This window comes from Natator depressus, chromosome 10, assembly GCF_965152275.1.
Source record: "Natator depressus isolate rNatDep1 chromosome 10, rNatDep2.hap1, whole genome shotgun sequence".
NCBI lineage: Eukaryota > Metazoa > Chordata > Testudines > Cheloniidae > Natator > Natator depressus.
In genome coordinates this window covers 77,926,413-77,950,201 of record NC_134243.1, presented here as the reverse complement: position 1 = coordinate 77,950,201, position 23,789 = coordinate 77,926,413, and the positions used below count along the sequence as shown (strand labels likewise).

The following is a 23,789-nucleotide window of genomic DNA, read 5'->3' as shown; positions in this document are numbered from 1 at the left end:
ATTAACCGGTTGGATCTTTTTATCTGGTACTAATAACTATGTGACTTACTGCAGTTACAGGAGGAGGCTTAACATGCTAAGTTTTGAAAAAGCATTAGCATACTTGAAGACCTTAATTTATCTAAAAAAAATCCTCATCAACATAAACAATCGGATGTTATGGATTTGAATTTACACTTCGCGTTCTTTACTTTTTTACAACATTTTGGTACTGCTCTGTAGTACAGACTAAGTCAGTAGTTTTAGTACTTGGTTGCAAATCAAATGTAAACCGTGAATAGCTGTGTTGTGTTATGCAGGATGCCAGAATATGAGAGAGAAAATTTAAATTATTTTCGTATTTTAAACTCTGTCTAAATTGACTCGACAGATAAAGCCAGTGAGGCAATAAGATTGAACAGAATATTTAGAGCAATATGCTGTCTGGATCATCTATCCATCTGCGATATTCAGACCACTGTGGCACCTCACAACTTTAATGTGTTTCTCCTCAGAACACACCTGTGAGGTAGGGGAGTGCTGTTATCCCCATTGCACAGATAGGAAACAGAGGCACGGAGAAACTAAGTGACTTGCCAATGGTCACACATGAAGCCTATGGCAGGTCAGGGGATTGAACCAGTGGCTCCAAAGTTCTAGACTAGTGCCCCTGCCCGTATGGATCAAAAACCTTGAACCTACAAATTGACCTGGCTGATGGACCAGTGTACCAATATGTAGCGCCACTGATTTCACTGAGGTGCTCCACAGGTCTAAGGGTCTACCAGCATGAATCAGGTTGTATCATGTGGGCCTAAATTTGCAGGTGTTCCTTGGTTTGAAGCTAATTGCTGTTGTCACGCAATCCCTGTATTGGAAAGTAAGCTTTGCAGTGTGTAGGAGGCTGTCTTTGTATCTTTGTGCAGCACCAAGCATGTTGTGATCACTTAACAACCATCAGTAATAATCACCTATTAGTCCAAGTTGTTAATTGCACACTCTCTCTCTCTCTGTAGCTTGTCCAGCGGGTTTTTGGGGACCAGATTGCGTTCACACATGCAACTGCCACAACGGAGCAATGTGCAACCCTTATGATGGAGAATGTAGATGTACTGCTGGCTGGACTGGGCTCTACTGTACTCAGCGTAAGGCTTTTAGAGACCCTGTTCACCTGGCGGTGAATCTACCGGAGTACATGCTGCCACCTTGTGTCAGTTCTGAGCAGTACAACACTGTGTGTGTATACACATGCTAGCATCTGCAAATCTTTTTATCTTATCGCACACAAGAAAGGCCCATCGGTATTGAAGATCCATAATGAAAGGGTACAAGCCACATAGTTTTGTGACTTGTTTTCATATTTGCATGGGCTGTAAGTAAGATCCAGGCCTTTAAATGCCCTGACACCTAGGGCCTAGTCCAGACAAAAATACAGCAGGCTTCTTGACCTGTCAAGGCCAGGTTTCAAGCCTTGAGCAGGCTCCTGTAAGAGAGAAGGTGGAATTTTGGAGGGCATGCAAGAAGCTCCCTTCATTTGCAAATAACTGATAGTTCCTTTCTGTAACCATCTTCTTTTACGCTTTAAAAGTACAGTTTATATAGATGGTCAGGTTTTCTTTTGAATCACTGAAGAGGCAATTCTGAAAGATGTGGGGAAACACTGTCCAAGAACATTGACTGGAGGTCCCTCTCTGCATTTAGAGTAACAAAAATTATTATTAAGAATATGTAGACCTTAAAACACTTTGTACTTTTAATGCTACTGAGTTTGTGTATTTCTGATTCTTTCCTTGTTCTTATTTTTGACAGGTTGCCCAGCGGCCTTTTATGGAAGAAATTGTGCCAATGTTTGTCAGTGTCAGAACGGAGCAGATTGTGACCACGTCACTGGGCAATGCACATGCAGAACTGGATTTACGGGCAAACAGTGTGAGCAAAGTAAGCAGCAATGTTTCTTCATTTTCCAAGGTGTTCTCCTGAAGTGTTTTTCCCTTTAGAATCTTGGTGGAAATTATGGACTTGGTACTGCTCTCAATTCAGCTTGAAAGAGGTTTGCTGTAATGAACATATTCCCTGAATGTCTTTGAAAAACTGAGAAATATTCAAGCTGATCACTAATCTTCTCTTTGTTTTCTACTATAGTTTGTCAGGTTTAAAGGAATGGAACACAGGTTTGTCTCCCAAATAGAAATCAATACAGAATGACAGGCTTCATGGAGCGTCTCTGCCTTTGGGTTCTAACAGTGCCAGGTTTCCTGGAGCTTTATCTGTCTTGGGGTTCTAACTTGGGACTGGGCAGTCAGTAACAAATCATGCTTTTTCTTGACAAAATGCTTGCTAAGTAGCAAAATATGGAATAATCTGATGTTTCCAAATGTAATGCTTTTTAAAATTAAAATATTCATAAGTCATGAGATGGAAGAGACCTGTGAATTCATGGAATACGTCCTCATGACAGTGCAGGATAGAGTCAGTTTCTGGAGGCAGGTCTTTCAGATATTAAACTGATACTGCACCTGGTCCTTTGGGGCATTTCAGCCTGTTTGTGGGACGGTGGAACAGTACAGTGAATTCAGTGTAAAACGGACAGCTGGATGAAAAAGGGGTGGGGTGGGGTGGGGCAGTCCTGCCTAATAAGAAGCTACAGGCATGCGCTCAAATTTGTGTTCAATGATTTTTGCCTCCTTGAATCCCTTCAATGTTATCCCAACAAGTTGTATATCTCCTCAGAACACAGAGCATTTGCTGCGGAGATCCTGTTAGCACTAATAAAAATAATGTGGCAGATTTTCAAAACCCCATGCAACAGCTACATCCACAGTTTTGCATGCAAACCAGCCCATTAGACATGCAGTCAGGAAGCTGTACATGCAAATGTGAGGTATTGCAGACCCAGTGGTCATGTGCTCATTGACCTTTGGAATGTGTACATCGTTCCTAGATAACCCTTGTCTTTCAGAATTACATGGACTGCCACGTGCTTTGCATGCCACACATTTCATGCTATGGAAAGCAAAGAACGCAGGCTCTCCTTAGCCATGGGGGAGCAAAGAGCAGTTAAAACAGAAATGTCCCATTTATGAACCTTACAAATGACCGTCTTTGCATCCCAGGGAATGATGGGATGTCCAGACAAAACCTGATTGGCAAAGCTGGCTCTGAACCATTGGACGCTATCCCAGCTGTAGCCATCAGGAGGGCCTCACTGCCCAAGCAGCCGATTCACACAAAAGAGTTCTAAGAAACAGGAGGAGGCCTGTCAAAAAGAGACATTTCTATTTATATCTCTGCCTTCCTTCCTTCCTTCGGGATTTCTATAGCACCCATCGCCCTCTATAACACCTGCCATCACCCTTGCATCGAAGCATTTTAACCAGTCTTTTCTGATTTAGACGCTGTGGGAGAAATTTTCAAAGGCACACAGGGCAGTTAGGCCCCTGACTCTCACTGAAAGTCCATGGGAGCTGGGCACCTAGGTCCCTTTTATGCCTTTGAAAAATCTCCCTCTAGTGAGCTGCTAGCACTGCAGTTTTGGGGAATTCTTTACTACCACTAAGGGGTGTTCACTGTGAACCACCCTATCACTGCCCCACACCTGAGGATATCACTGCTACAATGCACTAGCCCCTGCTTGGGCAGCAGGAATCTTAGTCACCCTCTGACTTCCATAACCAATATGGTATTACAGCAGCTAGAGACTAGAGATTAATTTTAGGCACAAGCCTGGCAAGGGGTAGTGTGTGAGCAGCCCCAGGTGGCATTGTGCCTCAAGGACAGCCCTCTGAGTAACAAGTCCTCCCCTGCTTCCTCCTTGCTTCCATGGAGTAGTAATTTATTCCTGGTGTATATTCTTGCTAGCAAGAACTTGACTGCTCAGTTATGCTGGCCAGCAATTGAGGTCTGGGTGGGAAGGAGCAACACGACTCTGTCCACTCCCTTCCCCTTCCTACCTGGGGAGGTGGCAAGCAGAGAAGTAACCTCCTTTACTCCCATGTGCCTGGACCCAAGGTCCAAGTAGCCCACTTTGGGGATTTTGCTCCTTAGTCCGACTCAGAATGGAATCTAACTGAGCCATAGAGCCTTACATTCTGTTTTTGCTGCTGTTATTTCTGCTGTGCCATCGGTGTGAACCTGAGGAACGTTTAGCTTTTATGGTGAAAATAGATCAAATGGACGGACAATAGCTTCTTACCAGTAGCTAAAGTAAGTGCATGGCATTTTTGGAAGGATGTGCATTTAACTAGAGTAGTGAGTGGTGTTTAACAATGGAATTAAATTACTTTGCAAGGATGCTGGCAGTTGAAATTGTAATTGCTGTCAATTTCTTCCTGGCTTATTTAATACCGAGGCCCAAACAACTTCTTCTAACAACAAAGAATAGGGTAGTGGATACTGCATGTGTTGTACTTGAATAATTACCAGCTTGTCTAATGTAGTAAATCAAAAGAGAATTCCCACACACTTATTTGAATTCCAAATATAGGGTGAAATCCAGCTCAGCTTCCTCATGACATTAGTCCAATGATTTCTTTGCTTGCATACTGGTGTATGCCTAGCTGATATTATAGAGACAAGATGGGTGCGACTCACTGGCGCGGCGCCTCCTGCTGGTCGCCTGGGAATTAGCTCCTTCCAGCCTTCGGCATGCACTCTGCAGGCCAATGTCTCGCCTGCTGCTGGCCCCATGTCCCTCCCAGACCCTGGTGCCCCTTACCCTGCAGTTCTGCCCTCTTCAGTACCCCCACTCTGGGTCTCCCCTCCCAGGGGAACCCCCAACCCTCTAAACCCACCTTGCCTCAGTGGCTACTGCCAGTCATCATCTAGCCCCCGCTCACTGGGGCAGACTGCAGTGTAATGGCCACTCACCATTGGCAAGGGGTTAGGACCTGCTGCCTTTGCCTATCTCTGGGCTGCCTCTCTGCAGCCCCTGTACCTTTTCATAGGCCTTCCCCAAGGCCTGCAGCCTGGGGGTTTACCAGGCTGGAGCTCCCCAGTTCCCTCTGCCCTTCCCCAGCACTGCTCCACCTCAGGTACCTTGCTCCCAGGCAGCTCACCCTTCCCACTCCAGCGCTAGAGTGAGACTCCCACAGCTCCTGGCCCTCAGCCCTCTTATAGGGCCAGCTGTGGCCTGACTGGGGTGTGGTCCCAGCTGTGGCTGCCTTCCCAATTAGCCTACCCTGTTGGTTCCTGGGGGCAGCCCTTTTCCAGGGCTGTTTTAATCCCTTCAGGGCGGAGTGGGGTGACTGCCCCGCTTCAGTGAGGTAATATCTTTTTTTGGACCAGCTTCTGTTGGTGAGAGAGACACTCTTTTGAGCTTGCACAGAGCTCTGCTTCAGGTGATATTGTAACATTTCTGCCAGAATTGCAGATAAAATCCTAGAAAATTATTTCCGCAAGCTTCTAAGTATGTGTTTTTATTCAGCCTTTTAGATATATGTGTATATATTGATGCGATGCATTAATATGTTTGCTTGTATATGCATGCAAGAACATGTGTGTGTCTGTGTAACTGGTTTACTCAATATGCTCAGTTAGAGATTGTGTACAAGACGCTCATTAGCATGTTAGTTGTCCATTTGTATGCACACTTATTGCAACTGTGCGTGCAACAGGAACATAACCACATAGGAAATTCCATACTGGAACAGACTAGTGGTCTGTTCAATCCAGCATCCTGCCACCAACGGTGGCCAGTACCAGATGCTGCAGAGGACGATGCAATAGGCATTTATGGGGTAACCTGCCTTCACTGAAGGCTTCCTTCTCCCCCATTAGTTGGAGCTTGCCTTAAGCCCTGAAACCTAAGGGTTTCTGATGCTTCCCAAACTCGTTTTATTTTTAGTATTTACAATCACTCTCCACATTCTTGATATCCTTATGAAAGGGTAAACTTTCTTGGAAACCAGCTAAAATCGGGCACAGTAATTGAAGCATACAAATCCAAATACCCTTTTTGTGCCTCATTCTGAGAACCTAGCCTTTGAATTGATATCAAACTGCGCTCATTAGAACAATTTTATTTTTTTCATCTAGGAATTTGCATGCATTAATGAGAGAGAGAAACAATTGTATAACTTATTAAATGTGTTACGAATCATTATGCAGATACTGGCTAATATTGAATACTTAATATTTACGTTTGGCTACAAGATGTTACTTATCTAAGGTTGACACTGGAAAGGTATCACCATGCTGTGCCACTTGTTCATAGTAAAATATAGGAAGCCCTATCTTAAAACCAGTGACATTTATTATAGAGAAACATAGCAATTGTATATGTATTCAATAATGTGCCTTCTCTGTAAAGTAGTAGGAGTTGCCAGAACTTGTTTACGGGCTTTCTTTCAATTTGTTATTGAATGTTGCCTGAAGAAGCATAATAAGCTGCCTACAGATTTATTGTAATAGGCCATCATGGTAATTGTATGAATAAATTTCTCAGTTAGACATTCAATCATTTTGTCTATGATAGAAATACAGGAAGTCTAATATCGTATAAGCAGAGCAAAGCAAACCATTCAGATGCTCAATTTTGTAATTCCATCTGCACTATTTTGTTTATCTTTTGGTATTAGTGGAGGTAATTATGAATGTATGTGGTGTTTTAGTAAAAATCTATTGGGGTCTTATAAAATATACATTAAAAATCACATTTGCAACTCTACTGGAAAAGTTGTACAGAATTTAATGGCGAATGATAACCTCTGTCTAGAATTTGTAAACATCTTCTGAACTTCTGTAGAATGGACCTCATTCTCTATTAAATTCTGTGGGCATTTAATGCAACTGTTAGGGAGATTTTTTCATTTCTGTAGAACCCTATCGATTTCTTTTCCTTAAAGTCCTATCAGACTATTCCAGAAGGAGAATTAAAACCCACTGACTAGCACACCAGGCTATTGTTGTTGTTATTTGTTTGTGTTACCATAGCCCCTAGGAGTCCTAGTCATGCACCAGGACCCCAGTGTGCTGGGCAGTGTACAAACACAGAACAAAAAGACAGACCCTACCCAAAGAGCTTACAATCCTAAATATAAGACCAGAGACAATGGGTGGATACAGACAGGCAGCGTTGTACAAGTGAACAAGAAATAAAGAATATTTACCTCCTGGATTAAAATATTAATCTGAACGCTGTGGGTGAAATCCTGGCCCCATTGATGTCAAGCTTGGATTTCCCCCTTTCTTGATAAAAGTAATAAGGTTCTCTCCAATCCTTGTATTTGAATTTACAGAGTGTCCACCTGGATCATTTGGGTATGGTTGCAAACAACTATGCGAATGCATGAATAATGCTACATGTGACCATGTCACTGGTACATGCTACTGTAGTCCAGGCTTCAAAGGAATCAGGTGCGATCAAGGTATGGTGAAATTCTGTGTGCTTTAAAAAAAAAAAAAAAAAGTACTTTCTTAAAAAATAAACCTTGAAATATGACTTGTGCTAGTCAATTTACAGTGTGTTATGAATTATTTTTAACAGCGGCTCTTATGATGGAAGAATTAAATCCCTATACTAAAATTAGCCCCGCTCTCGGATCAGAGAGGCACTCAGTGGGAGCAATCACTGGAATTATTATTCTCCTTCTAATTATTATGGTTTTGCTGGCACTATTTGTGTGGTATCGACGGAAACAGAAGGAGAAGGGGCATGACATGCCAAGTGTATCTTACACTCCAGCCATGAGGATGACTAATACCGATTACTCACTTTCTGGTAAGGGTCTTTTTATGATAATCAAATGGGGATTCACATTACTCTCGCTTGGAAAAAATGAGTTCGTTGTGTACAATGTGCAGCGCTTTGCTTCAGGAATAATTGTACCTATTCTCTTCCTCCAAATGCTGTGAGCTTTTACACTCACTAAGGGATTGGGGGGCACGCCCAACACACAGCTTGATATCAACTAACTAGCATATGAAAAAATAACTACAGTATACTGCCTGGTACCATGGCATGATGTCTGCAGTGTTTAATATATAGGGCCCAGTCCTGCAGCCCTTACGTGGACTGCATTCCCCACTGAAGTCAATAGGAGTTTCCCCTGCGAGGAGCTGCAGGATCCAGGTTATTAAAGTGAGGAACGGGATGACTGTGTTAATTGTGGGATTTTATCTGACAGTGGCATCTTCTGTTTTGGGAGGGAAGACCTGCCCCCTCCCAGTTGGTGTCACCACCTTCTCCGCAGCCCCTGCCTGCCATCCTCTTACCAGCTGATGAAGATGGGGGAGAGAAAAACCAAGCTCTTATTATGGTGTAAAGTCAGCTTTAATAGTAGCAGGGCAGCCCTGCTCATTTGTTTTCTTTATCTCCCGTAGTTGGATGAAGCTCTTCTTGATGGCTTGGCTAGGTTTTGGAGAAATTTACCTTTTCTTTAGTGACCTTTTCTCCCTCTTGGTTCTTCCTTCACTAATACAGAGTAGGATGCTCCATGGTGAATTCTCTGCTGGGAGATTGTATCCTGCCCCCTGTAGGGAGCTCCCTATAAGCATTAGCCCTCTAGCTGTGGTTTGTCCCTTAAGTGGCCGAGTGGCTGGAGCTCCTGCTCTTGAGGTGAACAGAGGCTTCAGGAACTGGGAGAGATAGATGTAGCACATGTATTTTCACCAGTCCTGCATTGCCTTCGGAGTCCTGCTACTCATTGCTGGGTCAGAGTTGCGGTAGCCACCATGGCTACATGGAGAAATCATGCCCTGTGTGAAAGGAATTCTTTTGGGTGTGAATTGCTGCCAGTTTGTGGACAGAACTGACTATGAAGGACATGGAAGGAGGCCTGTCTGTGTCCAACAAAGTCTGAGCTGGTCAGACTCACTCACAGCTTGGATGTGTTCAGTTGCTGGGTTCTACAAAGGCATCAAGACTTCGGTTCTGATGGCATGTGAATGCTTTGCTATCCTAGAATCATGGGGTTAGAAGGGACCACAAGGGTCATCTAGTGTAACCCCCAAAGATGAGACGGGATGATATGCAGCATCTCAGACTTTGGCTTCTCATCCACTCAGTCTGAGCTCTTATCTAGTCCACTTAGCCCTCCTCACCTGGTAGCTACAAGTTAAAATCCGCCAGCAATAGTCCTCGGATCCCCTCTCCCTACCTCTCTTGTTGGATTTTAGTCACGACGGACACATCTCTCTGACTGAACTGCCTATTTGTGTAAAATGTAGTGTGGGACAGTTGCCAAAGAGGGCTCCCCTGACCATCAGGCCAGAGACCAGCACAGTTTGGCATGCAATTTGCCACTTCAACAGAATCGGAAGAGCCAAGCTGTGAACCCCCGATAAGACAAGTGTTGCAGCCATGGAGCTGACGGTCAATAGGAATGAAGTCAAAGCCAGCCAACCCTCGCCTAAGTGGAGAGGAACATTCTGATCCTCTCGGCCGTTCATTTTCTTTCAGGTCGGCTTTAATTTCTTTACAAGGCTTCATCAACTTAATATATATGTTTGGTTTTATAATGAATGGCACCCAGTATGTGCAAGAGGCACATTGGAAAATGGAGGAATATTGCTGTAGTTTTGAATTGCTGGGCAGAGCTGGTCCAGCCAGACAGGGGAGTGAGAATTGCACCGGTTCCCTTTCCTCTTTGATTTGCTGCAAACGGAGAACTCCTCAGTTAAACCTGATGGCCTCCCAGTCGGACGTTCTTCATCAAGTCAAAAGATCTGCTAGTGCTGGGAGTGGACACTGCCTCTCTCACCCCTGCAAGGAATACCTAACAGACCACTCCTCTACCCATGCCACATAGACAGAGCCGTTAAGATTGTGGCAGCCCAGGACTAGCCCAGGAGGCCTTGCTCTCTCAGGCTGCTGAATCTCTTTAGACCACATTCTCCATCCCCCCCGACTTGTAACTTTCCATCCCAGGACTCATTATGTCCTTGTCACTTGTACCTGGTGGCCTAGCTCTCGAGCAGCTACACATGCAGAGGGAAAGGGTCATTGGGATGGGTGACTTCCAGGCTGCTGCACAAATATACGGGCTCTACATCTTCCACATGCTGCAGCATCTGGGACACCGTCAGGACCTGCTGCAAAGATAGAAAATAAATCCTTTTACATGTGACAGTCATGCCCTCTTCCAGGGTGGTCCAGTTACAGGTTGACCTGCCAGCTCTTTGTTGTTCCAAGTAGCAGATACTGGGGCTCAGTGTCATTGTCTAGGCTTCCCTAGAGAGACACTGGATAATAATTACTTTAGTTCTTCCAAGTCCATCTCAACCTGTCTGGGGGAAGCTAGAGCTGGGGGTTTTTAGGTTTGGGTCTGGATTTGGGTGTGTTTGAATTTTTCCTTATATGATTTTTTGACAATAGAATTGTTATTGCGCAGGAACCTGTAACTGAGCAGGGTCAGCCAATCCTTTTCGCTAGGGTCACAAGAACAGTGCTCCCCCCCCATCTCCCCGTGCTGGTAGGAAGATCTACCATGTTGTCTGACCTGGCTGTTCTATCCGCTCTCTTTGTGCAAATCTCCTGCTGGTGTCAGAAATAGTTCTGCAGAGCTGGCCTTCATTTTCGTAGGGCCTGATGTGAAGTAACACATGGGGACTCCATGCAACTCCCTGCCCAGTTACTACTGGGCCCGTCAACTCCTCCCCCAGCTATCTTCTGCCTGTCTGTAACTCCCTGAACGTTGACCCCTTCCCTCACCTGTTTGGGATGCTCAGCAGCCTCTGCTGCCTACTCCTTCTATAGCCCAGAAAGCCAGGAGGTGGAGCACAGAGAAGGAAATAGGGGCCTAGGGCATCAGACAGGAGCACAGATAGGAAAGGCTGGCAGGCTGGTTGGAGGGTTGGGGTGTGTATGATGGGAAGGGAACAGCGAACCTTGAGGTTCTCCAGTGCCACCACTCATGTCACAGACACCTCAGGCTGACACTGGAATTCTGTACCTGAATTGAGGGCCCAATAGGATAAGGGCATTTCCACCCACTCCCAAGTACCTACAGTGACTCTCTCGTCCTCCTCACCTGTATGGAGCAGCTTCTTACCTAGCCATAGCCACACTGCCACTGTCTAGGAAGTATGAAGCTTCAGTGCCCAGGGACTGGATGATTTATTTGGGGATTGGTCTTGCTTTGAGCAGGGGGTTGGACTAGATGACCTCCTAAGGTCCCTTCCAACCCTGATATTCTATGACTTTAGTGGGAATTTGGCTGAATAAGGACTGCATGATCAAGCCCTAAGTGGGTCAGCTCCACAACATGGTTATCCTCTGTGCTGTGCACAAAGTGTGATGCCAAGACCATTATTTCACTAGCTTCCTTTTCTGGCCTAGGGCTGCTCCTGTGACCGGAGTCTGTGTCTGCACCCTTTCGGCTCGCTGGCTCCCAGAGATGTACAGTAAACAATGAAATTCCTTTCCAACATCACACATTATATTAGTTCTGAAAGATGGTGTTAGAGCTTTGACTTTCAAACATGACTGAGGCCAAAAATCCATGCTCCTGTGTAGTAAAGATTATAAAAACAGAGGGCCCCATGGGCAACCCTTAGACTATTTTGCATCAGTGGACAAAGAATGTGGCAGTAAAATAGACTCTCTGGTCTCAGATCTGCCTGGCTAACGATGGGAGAGAGAGCCATCCCAGGCAGGGAGAGCAAACTATTGGATCTAAGCTGCATCACACAGATCTGAAAGCAGAAGTTCTCCCCGAAGCTTGAAAGCAAGAACATATGCCCAAAGATGAGAACTATACACTCACTCCCAGCAGAGTATTTTAAACCACATATCACAGAACTAGAGCTATAACAGGGGGTCACATATTATTTTTACTGTGTGTGAGGGTCTGTCTACACTACAATTAAAAAGCCTGTGGCTGGCCTGTGCAAGCTGACTCGGGCTCCTGGGGTTTGGGCTCAGGTAAAGGGCTCGTTTAATTGCAACGTAGAGGTTTGGGTCCATGCTGGAGCCCAAGCTCTGGGCTCTTCCCACCTCGCAGCGTCCTAGAGCCAGGGCTCCAGCCCAAACCCAAATGTCTACATTGTAATTAAATAGCCCGAGTCCATGTGCTCCCGTGAGTCTCTGCATGGGTGTAGGAGTCTGCTGCTGCAGATCCTGTCACAGGATCATGGCCAAGCAATGGAAGAAAACAATACACTGGTGTGTGGTTTGTTTTTTAATTATTTCATTGCTTCCAAATTCCCTCTTTTGTTACCAGATTCTGTGCCTGGCTGCCACTGCCTCACTTGGAATTCTTAGGCCTGATTTTACCAGGGGACATGCTTGAGCAGATCCTTGTGTCCTCCTGTTGTCCCAGTGAGGTTACATGTCAATATGACTCAGCTGGATGTATTCACTTCTAGGCCAGGAGGTTATGCATTCAAGTCTGTAACTGGGATGTACACAATACTGACACATACTTCCGTGACGCTCTCAGGGGTACTGCCCCATCTGATCTTTTGTAGAGGCTGTCTTGGTGAAAGCTAAAGGTCCTCTGTGTTTTAGAAGAGAGGGGGAACCCAAATATCCTGGGGAACATTCAGTCTCTCAATAAAGCAGGTTCAAGGCTGTGTGTGAACTCCTGTATTTCTGATGAGCACATAACGGCTACCACGTTTATGTTCTAATTGCAGTTCTCATTTGCAGTTGCACAGTGGTGGCCGTGTCTGTTAAATTTGATTGTAAATGTCACAGAATTCTAGTCCTAAGGATGCCAAGGTCCTGGCAGGCCAGCTAGTCTCCCTGTCCCCTCCAATGCGCAGCATTGTCCATACTGTATATTCACTCTGGATCTGTCTGTCTACATATTTAGATACTTATCTAGCCCTCGCACTGTCGTAGCTGAGTACTTAGGGAAAAGAGTTTAGTTATTGGGGTGCTATGGTTAAAGACAGAGGCACAAATCCTAGCTGAAGGAGGTTAAATACAGAAACCTGCAAACAAAACACTATGTAAGAGGTGACCAGAATACAGTACACCAACTTTAATCCTTCAGGCCTGGAATCACAGTACTCTGGTGTGATGTACTTTGTTGGCAGTAGGGTCACAAAAATACCTGAAACTAAAAGTTTGTATCACAGTTAATGCAAGAATTCAGCTCTGTATTGCAGTTAAAGTATATTTGCTGCCATCAACTCTTCACTAAATTGCTCTGGGTGATCCAGCAACAAGTCTGCCTGGTCAAAGGTGTAGGTTCACGTGTGGCCTCTTTACTCCATATTCTGCCCTAGCACTTCTGTTCTGTGCACAGTACAGATGAAAAGGTTTACTTAACAACTGAATACTTGGCAAACTAGATCTCCACAAGATGTCAGCAGAGCAAAGTACATGTTCACATGAATACGCATATGTGTTGTGTAAAACTAATCTGTTTGCTCTTTACAGGGCTTGGCCTCTTGTGCTGTTTCTTTTTTAACCTTTCTAACCTATCATCCTTTCCTTTGCTATTCAAAGACACATTTCAACAATTTATTGTTAAACTGAAAAAAAAAAATCTGGATTGGTGTTTACAGGAGAATTGCCAATATCAATACCATGCTACTCTTGGTAAAATATTTTGTACAATGAATAAGTGTGTTCTTAATTAACAGAAGAAATACAGAAATGTGCCTTTAACTCACCAATACAATTACTGAGGTTTGCATTTCAGTGGTATAGAACTCCTTCCTTTAAGCTTTTGATCAAAGACAGCTATAGAAAATATGTTTAACCCTTTGGTACAGACATTTACAGGACCTTTCTTTCTAATATTATACACTCATAGTAATAAAAGGTTGTAATTAAATGTTTCATAAATACTATTTTTGTAAACTGACTGTTAGATGGTTTAATCTATAGAAGAAAGTGTGTGATAGACTTGCCATTCTCCAAGTTTTGCATTTCATCTTTAAAATATAATGCACTTTGTCTACCAGAAAATAGTTTTATTTTTTTATTGATCATCTTCAAAAAGATAAAACTACATGTTGCTTAAATATTTTGCTTTTGTGGCTGATTTGTAATCGTTTGTATGTTAATAGTAAAGAGCTCCACACGATCCTTAGGTCAATACAAGATAATTTAACTGATCTGGAAATGTATGATATATCTACTAGTGTATGCTTATCAGTTTCTGGGACCTGATCTTCCCTAAAGTGTATTACCCATTTGCGACTTCCAAAGTATCTTTTTGGCTTCCAAAGTATTTTGTGATGACTTGTTTTCTTCCCAGATGTATCTCAAGGTAGCGGCAGTATACATTGTTTTTCCAATCCAAGCTACCATACTCTGTCATGTGGTGTGACTTCACGCTTCTTTACCAATAATCTGGATGGAAACAGCTCCAGTAAGGTAGATATTATCACACCCCACTGTAGCAATGTTCTTATCAGTTCAAGGAAATATACCACAGTAATGCCTTTTGACTGCTGATTTTAAACATTCTAATAACGAACCTAATGCTTCAGCCTAAGTTACACAAAAAAGGTCTCCTGTCCCATATATGTATCTGCATGATCTCTGTGTATGGTAATTGGAGCCTCAGCAACAAGGGGACAATAGAGCTCAACGTTTTAGCAATCTGAGTTTACATCATGGAAAAACCATCGAATTGCTGTCCTGGCATTTATTTAAATTTAAATCTCCACTTCTTAATAAAACAAAAACAAATGAAAGAGCCATAAATTCAATAATCCATATTACTTCAGTGTTAGTTGTTTAACTGATCAATCCCTGTGCAGAATACCCAGACGTCAAGGAAAGTTGCAAGAAGTTATCTAGCCCCTTGGTGAACATTGTGCTAAGGGACCACCAGCAGCTCTGCTGGTACTCACTGCTGCTCAGTAGGGGTTCTTTCAGGTTGAGTATAATACCCTTACATTGTGCAGTATCTTACTCAGCGCATTCCCATGGACTTTAGTTGGACTTATTCGCAGTCTACGGTACTACTCGCTGTGATTAAAGGGTTCAAAATGTGACACCTTGGCATGACATTTAGACGCTGTTCAGTGGTGAGAATAACTCTTCCTGTGGGGCCACACCAAGCAAGCGATTATTTTAGGGAAAAGCTGTAATTGATTTAACTGGGGTCGTCTGCTCAAAAAGTGATGGTCTACATCATTCTGAGCCAAATGTAGCTCTTCTAACCAGAAAGCCACCAGGGCAATATTAAGAAAAAAAGAGTAATACTACTGTAAAGGATATGCAAAATGCTTCCATGCATCCTCCCTCCTGAATACTAAAAGAAAATCTCATTCCAATATAATAGAAAATTTGGCTCCACAGATGTCGCTGAGAAAAGTTAAGGCAGATATGTAAATAATGGAATTGCCTTTTCAATTGATTGATTGATTGATTTTTGTTGTTAATGCATTATTTTTTGCATGTAGATGCCCCCCTCCACATTATACGCTTTTGCTCCCCAGATTGAAACTGCAAATGCTAATAGTTGTGAAAACTGAGGTTCATCTCCACGAGCGTGAGCCTTCACAGCTAATCCTTCTGAAATAATTGCAATGAATTCTGCAAAGGTCAAAGCAAGTACCTAGCTTGGTTTCCCAGCCTAGAGTGTCAGTTTGTCACCTCACCTCTTAAAATATTCAGCTGCTGGAAGGGAATAAAACCCAGAGAACATTTTAGACCAGACTGGAAGCCATTTCTTTTCCTTTACTGCCCTCTGTCAATCATAATTAAAAGGTTGTCACGGTGTTTTAAATGGAAAAACAATGGATTTTATATTTTTCTTAGAGTACTTATCAAAATATATGGCCTAGCTTTTCTTCTAGGTTCCCCACTGTCTTTCTTATTCATGAGAATGTGCTACAGCATTGTATTAGCTAGGCTGGCCTCTAATGTGCTGCTTCTCTATACAGTTTTCTAGACAAGTAAGACAAAAGAGCGTATAAATCCCCTAACGGCCACCTTAAAGATTTTCGTTTCCTAAACCGTTTGCCTGATGCCATCCCCGCTCTCTGCAGTGAAATGTGCACACTTTGTACTCGGAGTACATATCCATTTACAGTGCGGGCTGGGGCACAACGATCCCAGGGACAGAGCACAAAAATGTGCGAGAAGAAAATGACAGGAATTCCCTGGGGTGTTGAGTGTGCCTAGACCAGAGAAAGTTGGATTTATAAGCATCGCTGTACTCGATAAGAGGCAGCAGGCCTTTGAGGCACTGAGCTGGAGCTGTTCTAAGATTCCCGTATTAGAGGGCAGGGGGACAACCTGGGTGGAAGAGTAAGAGGAGAGGACAAACCTTGGTCCAGGTTGGGAACTCTTTTTTTCTCTCTAGTGATGTCACTCTCTCCCCATCTCTCCTTTCCTCCCACTAGCAGTCTCTTATTTTTCCCTCTCTCTCCTGCTCTCTGCTGTCCCCTCCCTTTATTATCCTTTCCATTTCCCCCCCCATCTCTTTACCTGTGTCCTGTCTCATCCCCCCTGCATTTTCTCCATCTTCCACCCTCTTGCCTGTTTTCTCTCCTCCCCCAGTTCCTGTTCTGTGTTCCCCCCTGCTCAGTGTAGCCTGCAACAGCAGAGAGTCAGTTTCACTGAATGTAAGGGAGGTCAGGATATTGGCCAGATTGACCGGGAAACAATGTAGGTGGGGATGGCTTTAAGCAGAAGCAAAATGAGGAGCCATTAGTGACTCCTCTCTTGTGGGAGGGTCTCACCTTTCATGCCAGACTTCAGTCTGAGTGACAAGCCTGTTTTTCTTTTCTGACAGTGAAACTAGAAAGAGAAGAAATATTGCCAGACCCCCATCCTTCTCCAGCAGCAGAGGGGGAGGCATCTTATGTCCTGATTTCCCCTTTTGCAGCTTGGGACTTGACAGTTGCTTGGGCCTTGCAGATTGTAAAAGTAGCCCTGAAGTTAGAAGCTTGAGTTCAGTGAGAGAGAGAGAGAGAGCCTGGTCTGGTTGCCAGTGTGAGTCAGCAGAACAATTCTGCATCCATATGCAGGGTCCTAGCTCCTGACTCCAGGGTGAGGCAACAGAAGGGCTCTACGCCTCTGTACAGGTTGTGACCGTCAGACACGCTGTTACACTAAGTTAGCATCTTCCTTCCATAAGAGTGAGGTTACTAATCAAATTACTTGGGTTACTTGGGTCAAATTCTGCTGCCACTGAAATCAATAGCAATATTTCCATTGACTTCAGTGTGGTCAGAATTTCACCCTTTGTATTGTCTCTACCTGTCTCTTGGATTGTTAGCCCCTTCAGTCAGGGACTGTCTTTATTTTTGGGTCTTATATGGAACCAAGCATATAGCTGGTATTTACTAAATCAGAATAATGATTCAGGTTGTGCTATTTTTGGATCAAATTTATCCCTGGTATTAACTCCATTGACTTCCCTGCAACTGGGCCATAACATTTGCTGGGTCAAAACTTTCCAGCGTGGATGAATAAAGTTGGGCATTCAATTCCATATCTGCATTCTTCATGTCGGTCCTTTTAGTTGCCTCCCCTGATCTTTAAATGTGCTGAAGACCCAAACCTCCCAGTGAGTTCACTGGAACCATTCATGGGAAGAAGGACTCCAGTGAGTTCACTGGAACCATTCATGGGAAGAAGGACTCCCTTGAGATCACTGGAACCATTCATGGGAAGAAGGACTCCATTGAGATCACTGGAACCATTCATGGGAAGAAGGACTGCTAGTGCTGTTAAGCGCAGCAGCGTCAATCCCGTAGGCTCCTGATTTTTCTGCAGCTGTTAAAGCAGTTTCTACACTTCACCAAAAGCTTCACATAAAATTAGAAATTGCAAAACAGAGGTTGCTGGGACACCCCACGAGTTAAAATTAACTTGTTCGCAAAAAAACCTCATTAAAGTAGTTTTGACTTCAATTTACCAAAGAAAGGAATGAAAGTTGCAAATATGGAACAAGGAGGCTTGTGCTCACTTGGTCCTTGGACACTTATACAGAGACTTAGGCTGGGACTGTGAAAGGCTCCTAAGGGCTTGATCCTGCTGCTACTAAAATCAATGGCTAAACTGCCATTGACATCTGTGGTGCAGGATCAGTGCCTAAGGGAGTTAGCTACTTAGCTAACGTTAAGCTTCTTCAAAAATTCCATCCGTGTCAGATTGCAAATGGTTGGCCAGATAGTCCTAGTGATGTTTATACTCAGGCTAGACTCTCATTGATCTCAATGGAAGTTTTGCCCAGATAAGAACTAGATTTCAGCCTTATATAAGTTTATATGCTAGGATTTTTTTTCATCGGGAAAATTTACTATAAGAGGGAAAAAATTCCAAAAACAGTTGCTCTCCACGGAAGATGAAAAGAATATTCCATCTTTGCAGAAAATAACAACTTAACGTAGAACAAAAAGACAGTTGTAATCAGACTTCACACAATTACTGCATTGTAAAAACTCAGAAATGGCCCACAACTATTTTATTTTCTTTTTTAAATCAATTCTGGTCCAAAGCTCTTCATGTCCAGTTTCTGTTCAATGGGCTGAGTTTAAATCATCTTGAAAGGATTAGATTTTTATCAGTGAATGCCAGTAAACATCAATCACTCCAGTCTATCTTGCCACCCAGCTGAGCCTGCCTTTGTGATAGATGGTCCTTTACACCAAGAACCACAGCAATATTCAGTTAATCCCAGTCCCAAAGGACCAGTCACTTGCCTCAGTTCAATTGCACCTTAGATCTCTCACCAAAGACAACACTTGTAGCCAATCCTATAATAAGCTATATAAAGATTCCTTAAACAGGAGAGTTGTTTACAAGGTTAAAGCAGATAAACATAGATACACAAATGAGTTATTCAGAGTAGCAGCCGTGTTAGTCTGTATTCGCAAAAAGAAAAGGAGTACTTGTGGCACCTTAGAGACTAACCAATTTATTTGAGCATAAGCTTTCGTGAGCTCCAGCTCACTTCATCGGCATCCGATGAAGTGAGCTGGAGCTCACGAAAGCTTATGCTCAAATAAATTGGTTAGTCTCTAAGGTGCCACAAGTACTCCTTTTCTTTTTACAAATGAGTTACAATTTTAAGTTTCAAAAGGTAATAGAAGGTTCTATAATTAGGAAGCTGTATATGCCCTTTAGGGCTAATCTAGGGTAAGCAGCTGGGGATCTCTTGCTCGTGCCTGGAAACACATTGCCTTCCTTTCTTCCCCCCCCCTCCCCCCCGAGACCTGAAGAAGAGCTCTGTGTAGCTCTAAACCTCGTCTCTCTCACCAACAGAAGTTGGTCTAATAAAAAATACTATTTCACTCATCTTATCTCTCTTATATCCTGGGACCACCATGGCTACAACAACACTGAAAAATCACAACTTGTCAACATCACATGTCAAAATAAACAAAGCAAATATCTTTAAATCAAACTCTAATAAGTCCTCGAGCAGCATTTTTCGTACTTTGCCTAGCTCCATTTCAATTATTATCTGGGGGAATATTTTTTCATCGGTTCATGTGTACAGTGAAACTGACATTTACCAATACAAATCTAATCCTTCCACGCCTAGTTGCAAAGCTATCTGCTTTTCAGTGATTGATTGCTACTTGTCTGCGTTTATGACTGTGCCATCTCTGCACATGGCATATGATCATCTCTGTCAATGCTTTCCTTGGTTTAAAGAGAGAAAAAGGAAATGCTGAATAAAAACCGAAAGACGAGATCAGAGTCAATTAGTTCAGTCCAGATACACAGAGGAGCCAGCCCAGGTGCGAGCATGTCCAATCACCAGCCACTGTTCTCAGGCAGAATGACTGTGATTAGAAATGTCACATGCAACCAGAAGGTTTATCATCTTTGTCTCTGCTTCTGTCTATCTTTTGGGGATGAGGGAACGAGAAGAGTGTCTGAGAGGCTGGCGGGGAGATGACTAATGGACTGATAACACATTTTAGCTTTGCTGGCTGAGCAAGACAGAAAATTTGAAGGAATAGAATAAAGCAACAGACGTTACTGTTGCTCTGTCTGTTCTATCTAATGTTAGATTGATAGAGTCTTAGGCTTTAAGGCCAAAAGAGATCATTGTGATGATCTAGTCTGACCTTGTGCCTAGCACAGGTCATAGGACTACCCTGGATTAATAGTCGTGGTAGAACTAAAGCATATCTTTCACAGAGATTAGGAAAAAAAATCAATTTTGATATTCTTTTCCTTCAAATTGAGTGTTCTAGCATTAGTCCAAATTGTCTGTGTGTTTAATGGGTGTAATCACACCTGTTATGAAAATAAACATGCAGACATGTTACACTGAGTCCCCATATCTGGAGTTATAAAGTGGGGTATTGTGTACACAAATGGATACTTGAGCAAACAAATGCTGGTTTGCACAGCTAAACTGTTTCAGAAAGCAATTAGAGAACCACAGTACTATAGGTTTACATGTGTACATGTAGCGATCGTCTCTTGTATTTTATACATTGAGTGCACACATACAAAATGGGAAATGACTGCCTAGGAAGGAGTACTGTGGAAAGGAATCTGGGGTTATAGTGGATCATGAGCTAAATATGAGACAACAGTGTAACTTATTGCAAAAGAAGTAAACATCATTCTGGGATGTATTAGCAGGAGTGTTGTAAGCAAGATACAAGAAATAATTCTTCCAATCTACTCCATGTTGATAAGGCCTCAAGTGGAGTATTATGTCCAGTTCTGGGTACCACCTGTCAGGAAAGATGTGGATAAATTGGAGAAGGTCCAGAGAAGAGCACAAAAATGATTAAAGGTCTAGAAAACAAGACCTATGAGGAAAGATTTTAAAAAATGGGGTTTGTTTAGTCTGGAGAAGAAAAGACTGAGGAGGGACATGCTAACAGTTTTCAAGTACATAAAAGGTTTTTACAAGGAGGAGGATGAAAAATTGTTCTCCTTAACCTCTGAGGATAGGACAAGAAGCAATGGGCTTAAATTGCAGCAAGGGACGTTGAGGTTGGACATTAGGAAAAAATTCCTGTCAGGGTAGTTTAGCACTCTAACAGATTGCCTAGGGAGGTTGTGGAATCTCTGTTGCTGAAGGTTTTAAGAACAGGTTAGACAAACACCTGTCAGGGATGGTCTAGTTATTACTTAGTCCTTCACTGAGTGCAGGGGACTGGACTAGATGACCTATTGAGGTCCCTTTCAGTCCTGCACTTCTGTGGGTTCCCCGTGTGTGTACCAATCCACATGGGTACTCAATATATAAAACACATAGGTCTCCTCCAAACAATTAGAAGTGAGTGTGGGGGAGTAAGAACTGAATGATTTGGCCCATGGTTATTACAAGTCTTCCGTTAAACTAAACTCCGGGAAAACCTAAGAGCAAGAGTGTCCAACCCTGCCCTGGTGCAGGAGGAAAGGGAGATGGCATAAGGAGCCTCCCCAGCTTGTGCCCCTGAGTGTTGGCTGCAGGACTTGGACCCACCCAAGTTCAAAGACCCTACAAGGCTAGGCACTTAAATGGGATGAACCAATTGCCATGCTCCCCACCTCTATAACAGCTAGCTGAGCTGCCCGACACAGAAGGGAGTGCCTGGCAGCAGATTTCCAAAAGGTAGCAGAGTGGCCATGCCTCCCCTGAGCTCTGGGGAGCATGGTGCTTGCTGTTGGCACCTGGCTTCCTGGAGCTCCTACTGGGGCAGTGCACATTGGGTTTGTCCTCTACCACGAGCTGCACTAAGTTTAAATGGCTCCAGGGTTTGTGATTCCCATGTACCTGGCCTTTTTTAAACCTACCGTGCCCACAGCCTCTACCATAATCATACAGATTTAATTGCACGAAACTAAGTCTCACCAGTAAAAATACAAATGCACACCTTGCACTCCCTAAAAAAGAGCATCAATACGGAGCTGCGTGCAATGCTAATAACAAGCCCCTAAGGATCTTGTCCAATTCCATGTGTTGTTACTAACTCCAAACTCAGCCATGATTTAGGAAAGTTCACTGAGCCCTTCAGGCAAATCCAATTCATGCTTTCACATTCGAACTGTGACTTTGGACATCGTTGTGCTGGGGCCAGGTGAAACATGGCAGTTTCAGTTGGAATTCACACGGATCCATTCAAACCCAGAACAAAGTGAAATTCTGGTGGTACGAACACATGAGAATCACAGCATGAATGGGCTTTGCACAGTTCCAGTCTCACTACGGCACTAGGAGCACTCACCCAGTACCATGGGAAGTTTTGTTCTACACTAGGAATAGTGAATTTCAGATTGTACAATTAAAGTGACACTTTATATGCATTTCTTGAGTAACTGTTAGCCTTAAGCACGCTACATATGGTTCAGTACACACCAATAGATATCGTATAGAAGAATTTAGTCTGAGGTAGCTTTTGTTCTGAGTTTGAAATAAAAGTGGATGCTTGTATATCAGATTCACTGCATGCAGTTGGAAATTTACCATAGTGTTTCCATTCTAACTATCGGGAATGCCAGAAACACTGGGCTAAAGTCAAACACCGGAGCATGGGAAATAAATGTTGTGTTTTGTAACATGGTGTCCGCAGTAACTAGATAACTGTTAGAGCTGGGCAGGAAACATTTTTTCCTTCCCAAGAGAGTCTTCAAGCTTTCAAAAAATTTTGCTGGCCCCAGATCTACCAAAATCTTGAAAATGTTTGCAAACAATAATCCAAGAGAAATTTCAAATCATGTTGTTTGAAATGTTTTGTTTTGAGTTTGAGCTTTGCCTTTTTTTTTTTTTTTTTTTTTTTTTTGGTATAAATTAATTGAAATTTTGAAACACCCAAAAATTTTCATTTAAAAATGTTGGAATGGAATGGCTGACAGATTTCAGAACATTTTTTTTCAAAATGGTCCTTTTCCTACAAATAGTTTTGTTTTCAGTGTATTGTCATTTTCTGACCAAACGTTTCATTGGAAAATTTCCAACCAGCTGTAGTGACTACAGCAAATCAGAGGTCCTTCCTGTTTGTCCATAGGCACCTTGGCTCTAAATGTAAGGTCCATAAATTCAATAGTGCTAACCTCTCTGCATGGAGACCCAGAATGTGAGTGAGCCCTGCACAACCACCAGAGTGCATAAGGACTCTTTCCTTCTGCTCCTTCCAGTGTGGGGATGGAGCCAAAATCCATCTGCATAGGTCAACATACAAGGGGAGCATTGTGCACCAGCTCAGTGGTTGGTGCAAAGTGCCCACCCTAGAACAGTACTAGGGAGGTCATGCCTCAGATAGATACCGATCTCTCCAGTGCTTCTTCTGGGCCACTGTGTCTCTGCAGTGCCCCCTAGACCAGGCTTGTGACTAAATGCCAGTCTGGCTCAGTTTAGGCTTATCTTGACATACATTCTAGAAATGGCAGCAAACTCAAGAGCATATGGTAATGTGCTTAATACAATAGCAGCCTTCACCGGACGCTGCTGTTTTCTGTTGCTGGCAACATGGGCTGTTTTCCTTTTCGACTTTTTCTATCTGCTCTAGCACAGAAGCCAGCTGCTAGTGCAGCCTTGGCACATGGCATGACCCAGATGCCAGTCTCTAAGATAAAACTTTCCAGCAGTGGTGTATGGATGGAAGCCCTGGACTCCCTTCTGATTGTGTTGGCAGATCTGCCTGTGGCTTCATGCCTTGTTCTTCTTGATGTTATTTTCCTTGAATTGTGAGAAATCTTGTACCTGTTATATCTGTTAACTAAATATATCGATGCATAATTAAATCCCCCTTATTCCAAACAGCTCATGCCTGCATGCTTATGTCGGGTTTTTTTTTTGCTATATTCATCTTCATCATTTGCTTTGAAGCTGCCAGTGTGTCTCTCCATTTGCACAAACATTTGATTCATAATTAATGGTTACCCTAGGAAGTCATGCTTTTTTCCAGCATGTTTGTGTACATTGCTTGGTGAAGTGTCCTTCCTTTGTAATTTTTCCCATATCGTAGCTAAAAACTTTCAAATTATATGTATATATAAA

General features: G+C 43.2%; 1 protein-coding gene across 4 annotated transcripts in view; it reads left to right on the top strand.

Annotated features, from left to right (window-relative positions):
- Positions 1-23,789, top strand: part of MEGF11 (multiple EGF like domains 11) — a 376,622-nt gene that overhangs the window by 320,133 nt on the left and 32,700 nt on the right. For 3 of the 4 annotated variants that reach the window (XM_074966582.1, XM_074966584.1, XM_074966583.1), the window contains 4 exons: positions 996-1,124; positions 1,789-1,917; positions 7,215-7,343; positions 7,463-7,696. In XM_074966582.1, coding sequence (XP_074822683.1) covers positions 996-1,124; positions 1,789-1,917; positions 7,215-7,343; positions 7,463-7,696 — 621 coding nt within the window. Of the gene's footprint in view, positions 1-995; positions 1,125-1,788; positions 1,918-7,214; positions 7,344-7,462; positions 7,697-14,129; positions 14,249-23,789 lie in introns of all 4 variants that reach the window. The other variant, XM_074966585.1, reaches the window with a different exon arrangement.